Source organism: Meleagris gallopavo, chromosome 5 (assembly GCF_000146605.3).
Source record: "Meleagris gallopavo isolate NT-WF06-2002-E0010 breed Aviagen turkey brand Nicholas breeding stock chromosome 5, Turkey_5.1, whole genome shotgun sequence".
Classification (NCBI taxonomy): Eukaryota; Metazoa; Chordata; class Aves; order Galliformes; family Phasianidae; genus Meleagris; species Meleagris gallopavo.
In genome coordinates this window covers 43,351,814-43,373,104 of record NC_015015.2, presented here as the reverse complement: position 1 = coordinate 43,373,104, position 21,291 = coordinate 43,351,814, and the positions used below count along the sequence as shown (strand labels likewise).

At 36.9% G+C, this 21,291-nt stretch overlaps 1 protein-coding gene across 5 annotated transcripts in view; it reads right to left on the bottom strand.

Moving 5' to 3' along the window:
• DGLUCY (D-glutamate cyclase) overlaps nt 1-21,078 on the bottom strand; it is a 39,601-nt gene extending 18,523 nt beyond the window's left edge. Inside the window, exons 1-3 of one of the 5 annotated variants that reach the window (XM_010711826.3) lie at nt 20,827-21,078; nt 10,097-10,201; nt 3,508-3,619 (exon numbers count right to left, since the gene is read on the bottom strand). In XM_010711826.3, the coding sequence (XP_010710128.1) occupies nt 3,508-3,610 (103 nt within the window). In that variant the 5' untranslated portion in view covers nt 3,611-3,619; nt 10,097-10,201; nt 20,827-21,078. The other 4 variants (XM_010711825.3, XM_010711823.3, XM_010711824.3 and 1 more) reach the window with 4 other exon arrangements.
• Between the last annotated feature and the right edge of the window lie 213 nt (nt 21,079-21,291).

Genomic DNA, 21,291 nt, shown 5'->3' with positions numbered 1-21,291 from the left:
TATAAGTAACAAAACCTATTTTTTATTAAAATGTAAAAAACAGCAACAAAAAACAAAACTAGTGGGATATTTGACCTTCCTTTCATGAATCTAATCCTTCAATGTCTTGTTCAGTGAAAGAGATTGTAACTCTCAGTGAGCTCTCAAGGCGCTCCTCAGAGATTCTTGTTGAAGTATTACTCCTGTGCTTCATCCTTAAGATCAGTGGTTCACAAATGTACTTGCTGCCAAAAGGCAATGACATGAATAAGGCATGACTGTAAAGCACGGAGTATTTTTTCTCTGTTAAGGCAGGTCATATTTTGTCTCTTTACTAGACTTTCATCAAATTCTTCTTTGAGTTCAATGTCTGACTGCAACTTTATACACGTTTGAAAATGTGCAGGTAATGCATTTATTTCAGCTGAAAATGGAACCACAGATATAAAAGAAAAAAAATGATGCTTTTTCTGGAAATCTTGAAATCTGTTATCAAATTCATTTATTGAAACTGAAAGCGAGGGTGCATATTTTTTCTTTTCACAGGCCTGTGTTAATCCAACACATCAAAATGCATGAAATCACTTTCTGTAACTTGAGCTCACCATAATTCAAGTTTCATTTTGAACTCTGTTATGGTTTGAAACAGATAAGTTGATAACTGCACAGATAAGTAGATTTTTCACATTGAGAAGATTCATGTTTAACTCATTTAAATCTAGCAATAATGATAAATCTGTAAGCCATTTTTCATCTTCAATTTCTGGCACAAATTTTCCTTTTGATTCCATAAATGACTTGATTTCATTTCACAAATCATGAAATCTTTTTGGCATTTTATCCTGACCTTCTTTCAGAAAAGTGAATGATGACCTCATAATCTGTATATGTACATTCAAGGAACTCCTGGAACTGGTGATGATTCAGTCCATTGCACTTCATGATATTTACAGCTTTGATGATTATTTGCATGACATTATCCATTTTTAAAGCTTCCACACATTAATTTTCTTGATGTACAATGCAGTGATAGTTCATCAAACATGATCTGCCAGTGGCAATTGTATCATGTTCTATTAACTTTTGAATTCCCTCTTTTTAAGCAACCATCACTGGGGCACCATCATAGCGATGCCAGATATGTTGGCAAGGGTTAAAGAAAATCACTTTAGTGTAATTTTTCCTACTTCATAAAAATCAAGGGATTTAGCTGTGTCTTTTAATGGCAGCAAAGAAGCCATTTCTTCAGTGACATTATATTCATCATCAATACCTCTAAAGAAAATGGCAGGTTGAGCCATATATGTAGCATCAGTACTTTCATCAGTTGTCAAAGCGCAGCATTCAAAATTAGCAGCTTTACCCTCCAAAGTTCTTTTGATAGATTTTCCTATTTCTTCAGTTTCCCTGGCTGCAGTCTGGAGACACAAACTGATTCAAGAAAAATCTGTTTTTTATCAGGACACATTGTATCTGCCATACTTTCCATAGGTTGCTGAACAAACTCAACATCAGTAAATGTTTTTTTTTAGTTTTAACTTTTTAAAAAAGATTTTTTTGAGATGACAGGCTTGTTTTCAGTTCTGTTATTATGTCTTTATGAAGCATTCCTTGATACGCATTGAACTTGGCAGCATGTTTTTGCAGATAATGTCTTTTCAAATTGTAATATTTGAAAACTGATACTATTTTCTTACAAATTAAATATAGTGCCATACTATTCATCTTGGAAAAAAAAAGCATCTATCTGTCCTATGGGTGTGAACCTGGGACAGAGCTGCTGCCATGATGGCACAGGCTAGGGGGAGGCCGTAGTGCAAGCTGTGCCAAGCCAGCGGTGGGCTGTGGGTTGGACGTGCCTGACTTAGAATATGTTTGCTATGGAATGTTACCTTGAGCTGCAGTTAAACAGACAGGATTACAGCTCATGAATAATCCGTTGCCTCTCACACTGAATCTTAGGCATTGCTACTACTTCTAATTAAAAAACACACACACACAAATAGAAAAAAAATCAAAATTCACAAGAGGAACAGAACTGCTACACTTTCTTCACTTAGAATCAACTTTGACTTAAATTGCTGACTACTTTCATGCAACTGGTTCTAAAGACATTCATATTTTTTGCAATGTGTATCAGTGTGTCTTGGGAAGCTATTACTGTGTCAGACAGCAGACAGACAAGAGGCTGTGCAGAAGCTCCCATTCCCCAATTTCCTATGGTAGTCTGTCATCCAAGAAGCAGCTGAAATCAATGATCTTCTTTAAAACCTGTAGAAAACAGCCAAATCCTACTTTTGACCAAAGCTAACCAAGAAACCAAAAGATAAAACGCTGTTCCTGGTGGAAAAAATGTAAAAGTAAGGTTTAAATTGAGGCAAGCATGTATTTGCATACTGAATGTGACCACAAACTGCTCCTTTAGGACTATTCAGCACAAAAATTCCTTTTATTACTAACAAAAGTTACTAAATACAGAAATAGCTTCTTGCTAAATACAGAAAATAATTTTTATTAAATAAACATACTAAATATAACCACAGAATAAAAGACTACACTGAGCTACCCTACAGCCTCATTTCCTACTGCCCATGTGAAATCTACAGGCACTTTCTACTGTGCTGATTATATTCACAGATTCTTAAAATTGTGGCTTTAGTCAGTGAATTGAACTTGGAGAGCACTGTATTAGAAATGCTGTTCACTTCTGTCAGACTAACATCTAAAGTCTCTACTCTAAAGTCAGGAAGCTTTTTTTATTGACTCTTAGATAACTTTATTCTTCCTCCTGATAATTATGCTTACTTTTTTATGATGAAAAGGTATTTTTCACTTCTCATATCAGCTGAAGTATATACTTGCATTATGTATTCATCACTATGAATATATTCCTGAACAGTTTTAGTTAAGCTGGACATGCTGATCAATTAAGGCATGAGTTCAACGCGCTGTTGTCCCAGTTCAGAGAAATTTTGAAAGAGTTTTTTGATTTATTTTGTGGATGATAGTGAAGGCAACAAGAAATACTTATTTTAGAAGTATAGTGCAACAAATGAAGCAGAAAATCACTTCCATGACCATACATCTCTATACACTAAGTAAAGCAAGGTCTGTGACGAACACATTATGTGACATAATAAATGTGATGATAATGTCTGTAAGGAAAGCCAAATTTACCTTTTTTCAGATACTTTCTGCATCCATAAGTTCTCACTGACATAACAGAGAGCTGAAGAATATACTATAGCTTTGAAAACAAAGTCGAAATACTTTACATGTGTAGGATGATACATTTTCTCTAATAAAGCACTGTGATTTAAGAACACAGTGTCATGTGATTTTAAAAACACCCAAACAAGTTAAGAATGTAAGTCAACTTGACATTTCTTCTCATTTACTTCATTGCTTTTCAGAGTCCTACATTCCTTTGTAAACATCATGAATAGGAAAAGAAAAAATATATGTAAAAACATTGCTATGAATCCAAAACAGAGTCTTTCTCCATGTAGAGCTGTTAAGTCGCCTTACCTTCTGCCATTCCAGAAATGTTACTGTTATGAACTCTGCTGCAATGAATTATTCTTCTTCGCAAATGAGGAAGGAGAGATTTCAAACCTCCAGTCAAAAGCATCTGTTCGGCCTTAACAGAAAGATGTTAGTTACAAATTTAAATACTTTTTAAAAACATTTTAAATTGCTGGAGAATATGATTTAAATTTCCTTCTCATTCCCCAAACGAAGTTTGTTATCACTCAGAAATTTTTAGTTAGAACCCAACAGGCAAACCAAAGTTAAAAGGTTACTTAATTGACATTTTCTGATTAAATGCAAACTGTATCTCTCACTAAATTTGCCAGAGATGTGCACATCATTAACATTCAGGATAAAAAGCCAAGTTTTGCAAGCCTGTAACGTAAGAAACATTTCTTTTTTTGTAGTTAAATTTTTGTTTTCTGGACTATTCACTCTTCCAAAATTTGCTATGTTCTTAGAATTGCCAAAATATAAATGGATTAACTTACCAAGATACAATCTATAATATTACTTTTTTGTTGAAAATGCTTTCAGACGATTAGCAATGCAATCTTGTGGTAAAAAAAAAACCTATGTTCAGAAAATGTCATTTTAATATATTTCACATCTATTATACTTTTCAAATATTCACTACGTAGAAGTAATGCTATGGCTATTCTTCCACTGGGAAAACAAACATGTAGAAGTTTAAGTCACACTTCATTCAATCTGGAGAAGGAATAGAGATAAGTACCCAAATTACAGCCAGTATCTTACTCTTTCGATGTATATTGGAGATTAAAACTGTCTATTTTTACAGTATTGTTAAAGTTAAAATATTTTTCCCTTAACCTAAACTATCCAGAATTAAAAAGTGTTTATCATACCACTGTAAAAAAGAAGTAAAATGTATTTTAGAGTAAAATAATAATTTGGCTCCTTATGTTTTTAACCTCGGCTGCTTTTCATGACCTAATTCAGAGATAATGTGTTTGTTTATCTAATCATATTCTCACTCTAAATAAAGAAACTGAACTATCCTCCAAGCAACTGAATTACCATCCTCCAAGTTTTTCTTTAATTCAGGAGAAGCCATTCTTGGTGTCAGTCACGAGAAGCAACAACGATGATTCCCTTTTTCTCAGGGACATATTTAGAGGAGGGTTGTTACAGTTAGGGTAGTAAGATTACTTTGCAGTTGGACTTAATGGTTTTTAAGGTTTTTTCTGACTTGAGCAATTCTATGATTCTATGATGATTTTGTGACAGAATATGTGTTGTTCTTTTTTTTAAAGGTGCCAGTAAATTAATGTGCAATGAAAAGTTACAACCTTCCAGCAAAAGTTAACTTTGCTGTTAAAGATCTACATTTTGTACTTGTAACTATGATTGCAGAAGGTTTCACTCCATAGTGGGGTTGAATGCATTTGAGCCACTTCATTATGAAAATGTGTATCTCTGCGTAACTCATACCTTAATTAACTTGAAGAAAGAGCAATTATGTATTTTGACTGAAATTAAACTCTTATCATATGTTCTGTCCAAAATATTTCCCAAAGCTTGCAGAATTCTGAGAGGTTAAGTTGGGTTAAGTGAGCTTTGTACCTGGACTTCAAAAATCTTTAATTCTTAATTTTGATATATTTATATAACATTGTCAGCCAAAAGAAATAAGCTTGCACATTTTTCTTGAACTCCAACTTACTGTCTCTGACTCATCCCATCTTCTCTGCTTTTACATATCAATCTATATGCCAATTAACAATAGTCTTCATTGCAAAATTATGAACAACTCCAAATGCATATTTCTAGGATAACAAGAATGTGAATAGAGAAATGTGGCTGAGTTCTGATCCAGGCCTATTAATGCCTGTAATATTTTTACTGCAAAGAGAATTTCTAACACCAATATGGAATTATGCATTCAGACAGACGTATTCAAGAGATCCTTTATTTCTAAGAATCTTTGCAAACCTTTTAAGAACTTAAGAACTACTAGTTTACTTGATTTGAAAGACAGTGTGAAGTTCAGGAAACTAGTTTGGGACAAAAGCTGTCTTCAGCTCAGTATTTTGCCACAAATTCCCTAGTGTGATGTTGGGCAAGTCTGATCCCCAGTGCACAGAATTTATGTCCAGTGGGATTTTATTAGCAAACATTTAGGCACCTAAATTTTTTAGATTCATAAAGGTATAAGTAGATAGCAAGCTATTTGACTATGACTATCAGTAGTGTCAAAATGCTGGCTCTAATATAGAAACTCTTGACCTTGTAGTTTCAATCTGTGTACACTGCCCCTAGCTACATAGCAAGATATGTTGTTGATGAACTAGTTAGGAAGTGAGTAATTTAAACATTACCTTTGTATAAAAGTAAGATGACTCACCTATTTCAGATGAGACAGAAAACACACCTTACAACCATTTGTGATCACTGAAGTCCCTGTGCTGATTTTATAAAACTATGGGGAAAGTCTCCTATAAGATAAAATTTTGACCTGTAACTTCAGATCATTGTATTTGCTCTATAATGTCAGTAATGGATTATGTTTCTGTTAATTTATTTGTCACTGAACTTGAAGAGACAATAAAAACCATCAGATGCTTACAGTAAAACTGTAGCTTTTGCTATCTGACTTCCTCAAGAATGGCTAATTTCTGCATAGTATGTTGCTTCCCCATGCTAGGGGGCATGCTTAAGTTTAGATTCCCCAGCCATCTCCAAGACCACCTGAAAAAGAGCTTGAGGACAAAATGACCATGGCCTGTTTGGGATGACTGTTTGGGTGTCATGATCACTTTTAAATAACCAGGTTTTTTAAAATATGGTTTCACATTAGAAGCACAACTTATTATTTCATGTGTATTTTTATTGTTATATGCTGAAACTAAATGAATGACTGTTAAAATGCTTTGCTGTCTTTAGCCATTAAAATGGCACCCACTATCAATGTGGGGATGCTGCCACATTCTGAGCTGTGCTCCTGTGTCTCGACAAGGAAGTTGGAAAGAGTATTGTATTTAAATGACATTGATTTTTAAAAATATACATGGATTCAGGAAAATAACTTTTCTTTACATCACAGTGATGATCAGAAATGTTTGGTAAAAGTTCTAAATAGGTCTTGGATGTGGTTTTACTAAGTTTAATGTAAAATATCATTTTGGAAGGTTTAGTGGGGAAACATTGGTGGTAGGTGAATGGCTGGATGGGATGACCTTGGATGTCTTTTCCAACCTTGGTGATTCTATGATTAAGTATACATCTGTATAGTACCACTCACTTCAGAGGAGTTGGGCGGACAAATACAACCTGGTTTATCTTGTCCCCACGGATTTACAGACTGCACCATTATCTAGGCAAAAATGATTTTCAGAAAAGCTAGATTAAAAAAAAATATTTTTTAATACAGAAACTGTGATCAATTCTTGCCAAGAGAAACACCAAGCCATTAACCATTTTTGCGTGTAGTTTTTAGGACCGTTGTTGGGTACTGTGACTGTGAGTAATGAGGTGCTCATCTTTGATGACATGATTAGAATGGGTTCTAAGTGGAGTAGAACTGGTTCTAAGAGTCATCTTTATCACTCATTGTAAGGAATGTGCTCTTCTTCCGTTGAATCTCACAATTCGTGGTAAGCAAAAGGCATTTTGAGAGGAGTGTTACTTTATTATGCTAAAAACTTGATGTTCTCCAGGGGGATACCCTTCCCTGACAGATCACTATTTTTAACTTTAATCCTTATCTACTAATAAAGTTAGTTACTGCTTACCAAGGCAAGAGTTAAATATTCTACACCTATACTTGAAAAAATTTACCAGCATCCACATATCTTTGCCAAATTATCTCCAATATACCCAACATGAAGCAAGAAAAATGCAGTTATGGACTGAATTTAATAATGAGGTAGTCCTGTATTTCACATGGCCTGTTTGGTGGATGGAGTAATCTCCTTGTACACCCCACTATATGCACATCCTGGGCTTTTTTTTTCACCTTCCTTTTGTCTACAATGTGCCTCTCTCTGCCTTTGTCCTCCCTGAGCTCAGTCCTCATCTCACAACTCTAAGCTGGGCTGACTCCTGGAGCTTGCTTCCTTGCTCTAACTGACTGCACCTTCTGGCAACTTCAGAACTTCAGCGCTTCCTCTTCTTTCACTAGCTCTTTTCAATTTACATCCATGCTGTTTTTCTTGGCTGCTCCTCAAACTCTCTCTCAGTTTTCATCCTTAAAACTCACTTTTCCTATTCTTGTTCTGAAATAATGTAATCTAACTTTGTAAATTACAAAAAAAAACAAACAACAACAACACAATACATATAATAATACTTTTGTACACTTTTAAGATGTAGACTTCACTGAATCTCAGTATCAGCATCTATATATATGTATATATATACATATACACACACATATATATATACATATACATATATATGTTTACTCTCTTAATATTACAGATGATGGGCTTGGATTAAGTAGCTTTATTTCTATTTTCTCCATTGCATCTCACTAATTTTTGTCAGCAGAACAATTAAATATCCTTGCAAGATTATGTACCTTCACATTAAATTCTTGACTGAACTATAGGTTTATAAAGCATTTTTATAATCTGTCAAGTATAATCACTTTTGATATCCTGAAAAAGGAAGCATGTTAAGTGAAGGATTTTATATGACCTTAGAATTTTCAAAATAAGAAAGTGAATCTGTAAATTTTGCAGGTATTTAAAGATGAGTATAGATTCAAGATCCACACTGTAAATTACTCAGTTTATTACTCTGTTTAAGTGCCAGAAAGATTCAATTTTGTGATGCAGTGGGTGTGTCCATACAACTGTGCTGAACTACTCCAGATAAAAATTAATCCTTAACTGTTATTATATTTATATTCATATTCATATACTCTTCAGAAGCATCAGTGCGACTGTTTCGCCTTCACAAATGTCAAGAAAATTTATGAAATAAAAGATACATATAGTATTTCTGTAATTTTCAAAATGAATCACCTGAGAAACAACAGCCTGTGCTGCTGATAGCAGTAACATATGAGTCAATTTGAAGACTGGAAAGTAGTTTTTAACAGTTTCTGATGTTACAGGTCTGCTTTTTCAGTGGTACTGGTATACATAAAAATATGGTTTAACACAGTAATTTTTCCAAGCAAAGAGACTTGTTTGCAAATAGCCAAACTCTCTTATGGAATATAATCTTGCATTTTTCCTGTAGCTTTTATCCTCTTTTCAATTTAAAATTTGATAACAAGACAGGGTGATGACATGTACTGGCTCAGTGACCAAAGAAATGCAGAGATCATTACTTAAAACTGTTGGGTAGGTTTTTTAGACATTGTCATGCAGGTAACGTACCCAAAGCTACTGCTGCAAGAACAGCAACAGCAGGGTCACTTGAAACATGAGCCAGCACACGGGCTGCCTTTGCTAATACATAATGGAAAGTAACCTAAACTAATTATAACCTATGAAAACCCTTTGTGTACTGCGCCTTGCCCTAGTATGAATATGGTTACAGAGGTTTCTTAATGTAAACATGGTTTTAAAAAACTTGTTGCTTAATTACGAAGCTCATCTGAAATTCTGCCAAAAGACTTCTGTGAAAAGCACACAAACTTCTCTGAAAATTTATTTAATCTCATTTTCCAAACAGGTCTCACAGCCATATTTGTAATGTTTTATCTGAAGAACCCGTTAATGATCCTTTTGCTCCTCATCTGCTTTGAATCATTTCAAAGCACAGAAGTGCTCTGTGTGTAATTTCAAAGAGGAAATGCTTTGTGTATTTTCAGACAGTGGTTCATCTAGCAAATTAAGATTTAACTTTACATTTGAAACACAGAGTATTTGGCTTTGAAGTTCGGGAACCTTAAATAAGCATCACAAATAGAATTTTAAATGAGTTTCCGTTAGTATTTTAGCTTTAGGCAGCAGAGATCCTGCAGATTGTGTCAAGATGAGCAACTGGTAAGAGAATCAATGCATCCTTGATGCAATATTGTTTACTTGCTAAAAAAAGACACACAGTGTTTAGTTTCTCCCAGTATATTAAGAACAAGCAACAGAAAGCAATCACCAGATCCAAAGTCAGACAGCACTGTATGTTAGCAAGGCACATCTTGTATAGCACTCATCCCTTGAATTTCTACTATGCTTATATTATTTTACAGTTAGTTTCCACTCAGGAACAAAATAAATTGTTACTGATGTGGAGAAATCTGGGTAGAGACTAGAGAAAAGCCCAGGCTGTGAACTGTTCCCTAGAAACCAGTTCTCCAGAGACTAGAGTTCAGGCCCTACCCCTGCATGGACATAATCTACACAAGATTGGAGTTGTTTAGGCTTTTATATCCTTCTCAGGTGTTTTATACCCTCCTCATGTCTTCATGCACCCTTCCAACTCCTTCGATCATATCTAGATCCTTCATGCCTCCTGCATCATCCTACATAACCCCGAGACCAACAAGCACTGGAACATTTATCTGCAGCTTTAGCAGGATAAAACATGCACATACGAGAAGGCAAGAACCTTTACCAAGATTTAAAAGCACCACTTTCATGCCTTTGACTTTGCTCACAGGAATACTTACCAGCTGCAGTAAGAAGAGAGAGCAAATGATCTACCAGAGGTTGCTTTCATTTAAGATGACATGAAGTGCTTATTCAACTTCAACAAATGGAAAAACAAACAAGAACTGCAACAACAACAACAACAAAAAATGAACACATGAGGGTGGAATTTAAATACAGTTGCCTAATTTACACTGAGCTACAGAAGAGATTCAAAATTGCTCCACAATTCTCCAGGCTATGTCCAGTCATGTGTACTTCATCCAGGCCTCGTCTGGTGCTGAGGCAGCCTGAGGACACAGGAGGGCTGTCCTCACTGACCATAAATACCAGCTTTTCACCCCAGCTCCTACCCTAACCAGCAGAATTTTGCATTTTGGAACCGAGGCGATGAGCACTAGCTGGATAAAAATTCCTGAGGTGAGGAAAATTCTTCTTCTAGTCTTACTCACGTGGAATGAAAATGGAAGTCCATAGGGCAAAGTACAGTGACTTGTACTGCTTTATTTGTAAAGCAGCAGTCATAGGTGCTTATCTTGATAAGAAATTATGCCACCGCCTAGGTTACACCCAGTCGTGTCATGCGTGATCACAGCACTGTCAGGGTGCCTGTTCCTTCCTAGGAATTCCAGGTGTAAGTAGGTGAGTGATGTTCTGCTCTCTACACACCCTAGAAATAGTATTATGCTTCCCAAAAAAACAACGCTATGCTCCTGCTGTACGGGTCGTTCATGTTACCCCAAGGATTATGCCATTTCACACGTGTCTACTGACAGCTGTGAAGTCACCTCTAGCTTCTCACCAAGCACTCCTCAGGTATGGTGACTAAAGGAATCATTGTAGCCTAGGTATTCACACAAAGAGAGCCTTTTTGAAATGCAAGTGTCTCAGTAGGCTAGACCCGGGGAAACTCTGGTTAATTTTACCTCTACCAAGCTACCAAGCATAAACATTTTTGCCTCTACAAATATTTCTGATGGAGAGATACAGACATTGGTTGTTTGTTCCACTTGATTCCTTAAACTCTTAGACCAAGAAGTATTGCAAAGAACCCAGAAGGACCAAGCATAACTTCACATGTGGAACTCTTGGCTTAAACAGTATCATTTGGATAACCAGGTCAGTCAGTGGCTGGCTGTGCAAGAATACAGCTTCATTGCCGCTTCCAGAAGGAACTGTTGGTGAAGTGCTGTCAGCAGCTGTTCCATGTGATGGCAAATGGTATGCACTTGGAGTGCATACCATTTTATCTTGGAGGATCCACACTGCCCACATATTTAATAGTAGTTTGCATTATCAAGGATGCCTGGACAGCTTTGTTCTGCAGCATCCATTCTGTCTGAAAAGGCTTTGTCATGTTTCAGACAAGTTATGGCTGCATTTCTATGTTTTCATTACTGCATACCTGACATACTATTTCATAACTATGTCCCCACGGTTATCTGAAACCTGCCCTTGATGGTCTGTTTGGTGCAGCCAGAAACCTGCAGACACATTTACATTCTACCTGTGCATAGCCTGACTGACAAACACTGATTGAGTAGGGCAGCTGATGAAAAGTAATAGTGATAAGCAGCAGAATCAACAATTAAGCATATTCTCTAAGGCTGGCAATGACCAATTTATTTGCCATAAAAAAGAAGTGTGCTAGTTTGTTCCCTGTGATGATGCCCAAGTTCTGAAAACACAGATGTTGCATACTCATACATCCTGATAGACGGCCAAGCAGAGCCCATAAATCTTTGAACTTGTGCATAAAAACTTGCAGGATTAATTATAATCCTGAATAACACAATTAAAGTCCCTTGTGATGGGACCCAAATGAAGACCTGTACCTCATCCACAGCTCTTCTTCCCATGCTTACATACGGTATGAAACTATGGCAAGCGAACATGTGAGGACCTCTGCTTTTCTGTATCATGCTGGATAGAAAATCTGGAGGATGTGGCAGTTAAATCAAGCAAATGGGTTTTGCTACACTGGCCTGATTCATCTGTAGGAGCCAGGAATTAGCTAGTTTTATCAGTTAATGGTAACCACATTGATTATAGGAAAAGAGGTTTGTAGCTTGTTGGTACCGCAGAGGAGGCATCAGAAATTTCCCCTGTGCTTCCAGTTGTTCTCTCCATAACTTGGAGCAGTCATTCAAGACTTGCATACAATGTAATTTTCCCACTGGGCAGCTGTGCTTGTCCACCACAATTGTCCTTGATGAATTAGAGAATGACATCCTCTATGGCTGCAGTGGTTAGTACTGTCTAGGAGAAAGATGTTTTGAAGTGAAGCTTTCCCTATGATCTGTGGGTAAGTAGAATAAGATCTGCAGGCTTGTCACCTTCAAACCTTTTATCATCACAAAACTGTGCTTTTAAAAAGCAGCTCAGTGTTAGAGATGATTCATAATGCTGCAGTATCACTTAGCTGACTTGAAAGAGATGTTAATGTCATCATTTTGATGTTCATTACTAAAGAGTAAGAAACTAAGGGCTGAAAATGCCTTATGTATCTATAGCCTCGTTTTACATTTTTAAAAAGACCTGAACTACAGAGTGTTTCTCTTACTATGTTCTGGTTCCAAAATTCAATTTTTTAATGGAGACTTGATTTTGTATTTCGTATAGAAGGAGGACAGAACAAAATTAAAGCTATTACTATTTTTATTTATTTATTTTGAGTAAGGTTATATGCAAAAAACCTTGTATCTGAGTTTACAGCGTAAGCATTCAAACCTATACTACTTCTGTGAATATAAGTAATAGAGATAAGTAGTCCTATTCAGTTCAAGGGCAGACAAAGTTCTTAAGCGTCTGCTGTACTGTATTTCATCTATGTAAGATTTTGAGAATAAGCTATGTACTACACACAAATTTGAGTCAAAAAATGATATGCCAGGGGGGAAAAGTTAATTTAAAGACAAGACAGAAGAAGGCATATGCAATATATCACATGGTTTTTATAAATACATGTGTATGGGACAAGATTAAACCCTTGATAAAAATTATAATTATATTGCAGAGCCATACATTATATACATTTATATTTTACATACAAAATGTAGCTTACCAAAAGGTATAAAAGAGTATGAATCCATATATAAAAGTTAACAAGTTTGTGGTGTCCTAATCACATAATAAATATGCTTTTTCTTTTCAATTACTGGAAAGTAAAATCACTAAGCATTCTGAGCAGGTGCAACCTTGGTCTGGAAAATATTACAGAATATTTTCCACTCCTTTTGAAGGAGGAAACTGCTACTATCAGTACTTGGTTTCCAACTCTCAACTGAAAAATGTCTGAATGCATATATATATATATATATACACACATATATGTACATAGGTATGCACACTTATATATGTATATGAGTATTTAAACATACGTATGTGTGTATTCATTTCATGGCTGATCACATAAAAACAAACTGCTCTCAGTTAAAGAGAGTTATTTCAAGACTGCTATTTTAATACACTTTAAAATGAATATCTTAACGTTCGAGAAATAGGATGACTTTTCTATAGTTACTAAATATACAAAAGAAAGTGTGCAAAGCAAAGTATATTAAGCAGGTACAGTTTAGGAGATGAGCTACATATATTAAAAAATCTAAGAGTATTAACAAATATGCATCTAAATTCAGTCACCTTGAATTCAGAGCTCACAGATCTCAATTGTCCATCTTATAAATAAACTGTAATATAGACTTATCCCATGAAAGAGTGGTCAGGCACTGGAATGGGCTGCCCAGGGAGTGGTGGAGTCACTGACCCTGGAGGTGTTCAAGAAATGCTTAGTTGTTGCACTGAGGGACATGGTTTAGTGGGAAATATCTGTAATGGGTAGATGGTTGGACTGGATGATCTTGGAGGTCTTTTCCAATCCTGGTGATTCTATGACTCTATGCTTATATAGATGAACCATTTAGTTCCTAAAAGACATGCACTTCTGATGGAGAATCAATATTTGGCCTTATATGGTAACTATCAGATGAAAAATTTTCAGTGAAAAAATGAATTTTTCCAGTTTACGGTTGTGCTTTAAGGACTTCCATCACATTACATGAATGGGAAATTTGGGGGGACATCTTTTTTACTTAGCACAAAGGAGTGCCAGTCTACAGGTAGAGCTCTTTAGCTAGAGCTCTTCAGCATTACTGCAGTGTGATGCAATCTTATCTGCACTGAACCTTTGTCCTGTGACTATAACCATAAGCTTACATTTTCAATTCTAGATTGAAAATTTTGTTGAAAAGAGTCTTTGACATACAATACCATAAAAAAATAAGATTTAGAATTATTTATTTAGATTTTTAAAGTAAATTTGAATAGATGTGTGGCTTTTTTGTTTATGAATATTGTTTATGAATGCTGTAGGTAACTTGAATGCTGAGATATTTATTGCATGAATATATGAACTTAATAGCTAGATGCAAGACAAAGAATCAAACTGGAAAGACAAGAGGAAAGCTGCTCTCAAGCAAACAGCCAACAATAAGCAACTGATGTTCTGTTAACAGGTGGTAGTAGAATTTTAAGTAAGATGGATTGCCAGACTTTCTTTAAATGTTTTGGGTTTATTGTTATTCGTGAGAGAGCTCTGTTTTAATAACACTGTATGATTTCTCTATCTGTCACTTTAAATAATCTCAACAGGAATGAAGTTTACAAAACCACAGGCCAATGAAATCACCAGGACTGAAACAGATTGTTGTAACCCAAAGCTTCATGTACAGTAAGAGGACAGATGCAATGTGAAGCTTCAACTCAGGCAGGTAGTAGCATTAATAGGAAGAAAACAGTGCTAATGTTCAGAATCATCTGGAACCATGACAATAACATCCTTAGATCTGCAATTGAAGACGAATGTCGCTGCTATGATAGCAGATGCAAGTAGTCTTTGGGGGTGGGAGGAGAATAAGTCCATTTCCCTGGGATTGTGCGGGAGGGGTGAGAATGCAGAGGGGTGAGAATGCAGTGAAAAAGAGGCAGAGGAAAGATTAGGCAACTGTTGCCTTCGAGAGGGAATGATGACTTTTTCATGGGCTCTCTGAAGTCAGAAAGGGTACATAAAAGGCTGCAGAAAGAACCACACTGGTTTGTCCTGAAATACAAGTTTAAATAAGGGATTAACACTCTGTTTGTCAAAAGGGAGGGATTCTGTGAATCCATCAGTGAATCATGATTTTTGCAGAGATATCCTTCATCTACTCCCTCTAATCAAAGGATAACACTCCAGAACTGCAGTGAACACTGTCGGCTCACGTCCAATTCAATTCATGATTCTGTCCTGTTAACACTTGCTATCAGAAAGCATTTTTGTCTATCATATGAAGCAAATGAATATCTTATACTTGTGCACTGTCTTCAATCACATAGTTTTTTAAAGAGAAATACTGTCACAGAGGGGAACAGTTTTGACTAATTAATTATCCAAAAAACTAAGAAAAAACTGCATCTCACTACCTACTCAAAATAAATGTTTTGATGGGAACATAAGGGCACACTGCATATCCATGTTGCTCAGAGAACAAGTGGTTAAGTCCAAGTTATACTGCACATGGATTACAAAGAGCTACTAGTGTGTGGTTCGCGTCCCCCACCCATAGCAAGTATTTCACTGAACAATATGAGGTGAGGAGACTCGTGCTTCACATTCTGGGTTTGAATATGAAATAGTGGCAGATACAACAGAAAAGACAACATTCCATGCAGGAGATAATAGGTAAAAAATCTTCCCTCTCTCTCCTTTTAAAGATTATTTAGATTTTTTTTAAGAGCTATTGAAAATTTCTGATTTATTATTACAGATATTTGTTTTATCAGCTGATTTTTCACCATAATATTTTGTTGCTGCTTTGTATCATTAGAATCATGTCTAAAAGCTATGTATTATTTTTGTAATGAAGTTTAGTTTTATCATAATTGTTTAAAATTAATGATAGTCACTCAAATCTCTCATCAAAATAATTTCCTGGGCCTTTTGAAGAGATTTTTTTTTTTTAGCTGTAATGCTGCTTATCTAAAATCATATTATATTGTATTATATTATACTGTAATATATTACACTATGCTGAGAGTTGCTCTCCAGTCATCTAGTACAATACCTGAAACTAGTAGAGGTTTTTGATATTTTTCTGAAGAGCTCAGTAGTTCTACTACAGGTTCTTTCCCAATTCCTAGAGATATATCACCAGACTCTGAAATACAGTTCTCTTATTTAGCCGTCTCTGCTATCTCAATTAAAAGGTGCATCTTATCTCTTCAAAAGAGTAGTTTCAGAATCAATAACCACGTAACTTTTGTCAAGGTAAAGGAAAAAGTAACTAAGAATCTCTGCAGTGTTGGTCACTTCATTAATCGCTTTTTTGTTCTATGGCAATTTAACAGATGTAATATGCTTAAATATGTAAGTAGAAAAAAAAGTGGAAATTATATTATTAGTTTTCATTTATGCTTTTCATAAACCACCTTTCCCTCTTCATTAAGCAGTACTTTCTCTCACTATCTCCTTTTTGGTAGGATCTCTTTAAGAACTACAGCTCATACCTTCAATCTTTGCCTGTTATTCTTTTATTTTCCCCCCTCATGTTTTTTGCTTCCTTTTTTGGGGGTGGAGAGCAGCTTCAGAGCGTGGCTTCTGCAACTATCAAGATGTACTTGTGGTCTCTGTGCTGAGTTAAAAGTTTTAATTTCCTCATCTGGAGCTTTCAGATCATGTTGATTAGCTTCTCCTTTTTAAAGTCCCCATCTCCAAGATTTACAGTCAGTTTTCAAATTATAAGAATTCACATATGAGTCTTCTGAAAAGGATTTGGGGTTTAATTACACTGCAGTATTACTCAGAGGTTTAATGGTTTTAATGACAAGTTTGAAAATAATTTAAATTATGATTGAGGATTATGACCCAAAAACCAATTTTTTGTATTAACCAGAAATTCTACCCCTATCTAGCTTAAGCATTTATGCAGATCAGAAATTGAAACAACCTTCTACTTCTGTTTTAACAGGTAGTTTTACATTTTTAAATAGTGTTCATTATTTTTTCTTTTCCACGTCAGAAAGCAAATAATGTAACATTTTTAATTATTTCTCTTTTACAAGCATTCTTAACAATTAAAATTTTTAAACTGTTGCTAGGAAAAGTAGATGTGTTGTAATTGAAGAAAAAAAAACAAATGAATTCTCAGTGAAGAAATGAATGCTAACTGAAGAAGGACTTAAGTTTAAACATAGAAATACATTTTGATGCTGAGATATAACCCTAGAATCAGTGACATATCTTCATCACTTATCATTCACTCTTTAAAGAAAGAATCCATTTCCTGACAAAGCTGTACCACTTCCGTTAAAAGAAAGATTGGGCTTGGATGCTTAGCATAACTTCTCCTTTCATGGTATGACATTAAGTGGTTTTACATAAAACTCCTGGCCTGAGCAGTTTCATACAAAAATGCTTTAAGCAGCAAATTTACCTACTCTATCTACTTTTTGACAGTTATCAAGCACAAAAGTTCAATTTAAAACAACAACAACTACAACAACAGAGCATTTTTAAATACAGGTAAAACTACAAATTAGTACCTTACTAGAATTTCACCCAAAGTCTGTTTTATTTTATGGCTGTCTTTCATGAGGAGTCCTTCCTTAAGTTCATATTTTGCTTTTCCAAACTTTCCTCTTTTTCCCTTGCTCTGCAAATATTCTCAGTGGGCTGATTGAAGGAAACACTTCATATCCAGCTTTCCAACACTTGTACTTTGAAAATAGCACCTACAGTTGTAACAATTCAGTGACCACAAGAAAGTCCTAGATGCCTTCTTAGAATCATATAAGCTACTGTTTCTGTATGCAGCTCCACTTCAGAAAATAAGTAAGTCACGTACCTTGATACCATAAAGCAGTGACACCCTGGAAGTAGGCAGATATAGCACTCATTTTCTTCTCTCTTTCTCTCTCATTTCCTCTCAGAAGACTGTATACTGAGCACTTCAATTTCACCTCAGCTCTCAAAGTTGCTTGGCATACAACCTCTTTCAGAACCAAAGAGGAAATGTTGTGACGCTTTTAAAAAACAGTTCAATTATCTCTTTGTGTGATGTGGGTATTTCCCACAACATTTTTTTCCTCTCTCCTTTTGCAATTAGGAATGGCAAGTGAATATACATATTTTTTGAACAGTTGTGTTGTGGGGTAGGGAAGGGACATCTATCTTTAGAATTCTATTACTCTATGTTCCCAAACTCACAGCACATGCTCAGCCCAAACACTGAACTGCTGGTTGATTGATCTGTCAGGTTGCTCTTATTGTACACAAGAATATCAACTTGGCTTGAAAATACTGTGTATTTTCAAAAAAATGCATCTACACTACACTTCTAATTACATTGTAGTCTTTAATTGTCTTTACATCAAATATTTATTTGCCTCTTAACACTGGAGAGATAATGTATTGAACACACAGTTACGCCAAGTAGTATTTTTTGTTCCACACACCTGAATGGTTATTTAAAACGCAAATAACATTTTCAATCAGTTTAATTGCACTCAGAGCAGAATTTCTAAAAGCACAGTTTACATAGCAAGGGTGGTTTTACTTCTTCAGACTATAAAGAAATCCCTGTGGGTCTATAGCCCATCATTGTTTCTGTACTTTCACATGCCTGCTTCAGCTGCAGGCTCAGGCCAATATCCTCCCTCATCTGACTCTGACTCTCTATGCTGGTGATTTTAATGGAACAAAGGCAGAATCTGAGGGTTGACACACAACTGCCCACACTTCTGACTGCTGGCATGGCACAGTTGGGCCCCTGACTAGTACTCCCTGAGTCAACATCCTCATACAAGCTGGGGGCCAGCATGGCTCAGTAACTTTACAATCTGTCTAAATCCAGCAGGCAGTATGGAAAAGGCCACCCTGTTTTGGCAGGTAAATAATTTAGGTGTATACATGCAAACTATGCCATGCTATGTCATGCCACTTGCACTTGGCACTTGGATAACAAATCCTGCTCCGCTTCATTTACTGGTACGAATAGAGTCTGTGTTTCCTGTAAATCCTATCTAACCTTAAAGGTAAAAAAACTGCATCCTTTTACAAATAGCCACAAAATCATGAGATGCTGCTTTGAAGACAAAAGGGATGGTGTTAATTAAACTAGGCTGCTATGCCTGGACCATTTGACTGAAAGTATGTCTACCCTTAAATTGAGCACTGACCAAGTTTTATTATCTTTTACTCCCAAAAGTTCAGTTAAAATGAAATCTTAAACATACTCTTCTACTTCTAGAATAGACAAGAGGTTTTGTATTTCAGTGTAACATAGTCCTTCTGTAATAACGTATGCCAAGAGGTGGGTTTGTTTCCAGGCACTCCCTAGGGCAGTTTTGCTCTTTTTGTGAAAATGGGAGAATCCTTTTGCAAAAAATATATTTTAACATTGGAGATACTGTTACATAAAAATCTCCACGTGTTAATATTTGGCTTTGCTATAGCCAAAGTGCAGGCAAATCAGAGAGTGTCTCAGTGACAACAACAACCTTTCAGCTCATGCAATACTCTTTTCCAAGCCCAGATAGAACTGAACATAAATATAGAGCAAGCTCTGTGTTTTGCTATAAGCACAGTCGGCAGCTACCATAATGGATCACTAACCTTGGTTAGATTTGTTAGGGTTATCATCTCACTATTTAAAGTTGCTAAATCATTTAACCTGAAATTTAAAAGGAAAAAAGGGAATATCTCAGCGTGAGGAAAGAAAGCAGATAAAGTCTGTAAAGCTATGAACATCTGAAACTATTTGCAACTACTGAATTCGTTGCCAGCTCTGCTGGTGCTTCGTGCAAAGAACAGAGGAAAGTCAGGTTTCAGTCTCTCTGCCGAGGTTTCCAGGGGCCCTCCGAAGCACAGAGCTGCCGGAGGACACTGTGCCAGTCCCTAAGATGTGACAGCTGGGACAAAGAATAATCAGCAGTTGTTAATCCTCCTTGAGAAGTAGGCATTCCACTACAAGGAGCCACTAGTTACAAAGATGCAAAAATGTAACAATTAACTTTTTCCATTTATTTTGCATCTTCATTATTTTCTCTGCTGCAGGGGAAATGATGATGAAACGTTTGCTACCTCTGCAATAGAGATACGGCAATGTCACTTTTGACATCAAGTGACAGAACTGTGACAGAAGTTAGCAAACTGATGTATTTTTGGTTCTGAACACACACACACACACAATAAGAAGAAAAAAAAGTCCACTTAAACAAAATTAAATCCAAGACTTGGTGTTTAAAGAATGCTGAAGTAGAAAGATAGTGGAAATCTCTTATCGACTTCAAATAGCTCAACTCAGTGTCCCCTCAGGAAGTGTGTAGCTATGCACAAACACACAAATGTTAGGTATCCGTGCATACAAACACACACCAAGAAATATGTGACACTGGAACGTGAACGAAGGGTCAGCAGAAGACATTTTATTTCACCGATGACCGCTGTACCGGAATTAAGACTTCACGTGTGAATGCTGCTGTTTTAAGTAACACGGCGTTACAAACTTGTACCCTTATCTAAGGCCGAGAAAAGCACTGACACCAAATAAGCGGGCCCAGACCCACGGCCCCGCTCGGTGTACCGGTGCCACTCCCGCCCCCCTCCTTCCCGCCTCTTCCCACCCCCTCAGCGCCGCACGCGTTCCCACGCCGTGAGGCCGCGGCATCCCGCGCCATGCGCGCGCGCACCGTGCGCTGCCGTGCCGGGACGTACCGGCGTGCCGCGCGGGCAGCTGCTCTCCCGCTGCCTCGGCTCAAGGAGGTGGGCAGCGCGACCTGACTCCATCCGTGCCGCGTGGGCTCGCACACGCCTTCTCTGAGGGGAGGCTCGCAGCCTATCGCCCTCCGGGAACCCCCCCTTCACTGCTCCTCCCTGCCCCTGCCTTCGCTGTCCTGACGTTGCTGCTGGGAGGCCGCCTCCCTTCCCCCCACGCACGGCGGGGCGCCGCTGAGATCCCCCCGCCGCCATTACGAGCGAGGAGGAGCACAACCTGCCCCCCTTTCCCAATACGATGGAATCGGCCCGCAGTACAGAGGGATGGCAGATGATTGGCAGCCCCAGGCACCAATCAGCGCGCTCCTTTTTTTCTCTAGGCGACGCAACGCTCGCCCTCAGGCGGGTTGGGGGGTGTAGGAGAGGCGGGAGGGAATGTTTACAAACAAGATTAGGGAGTAGAGC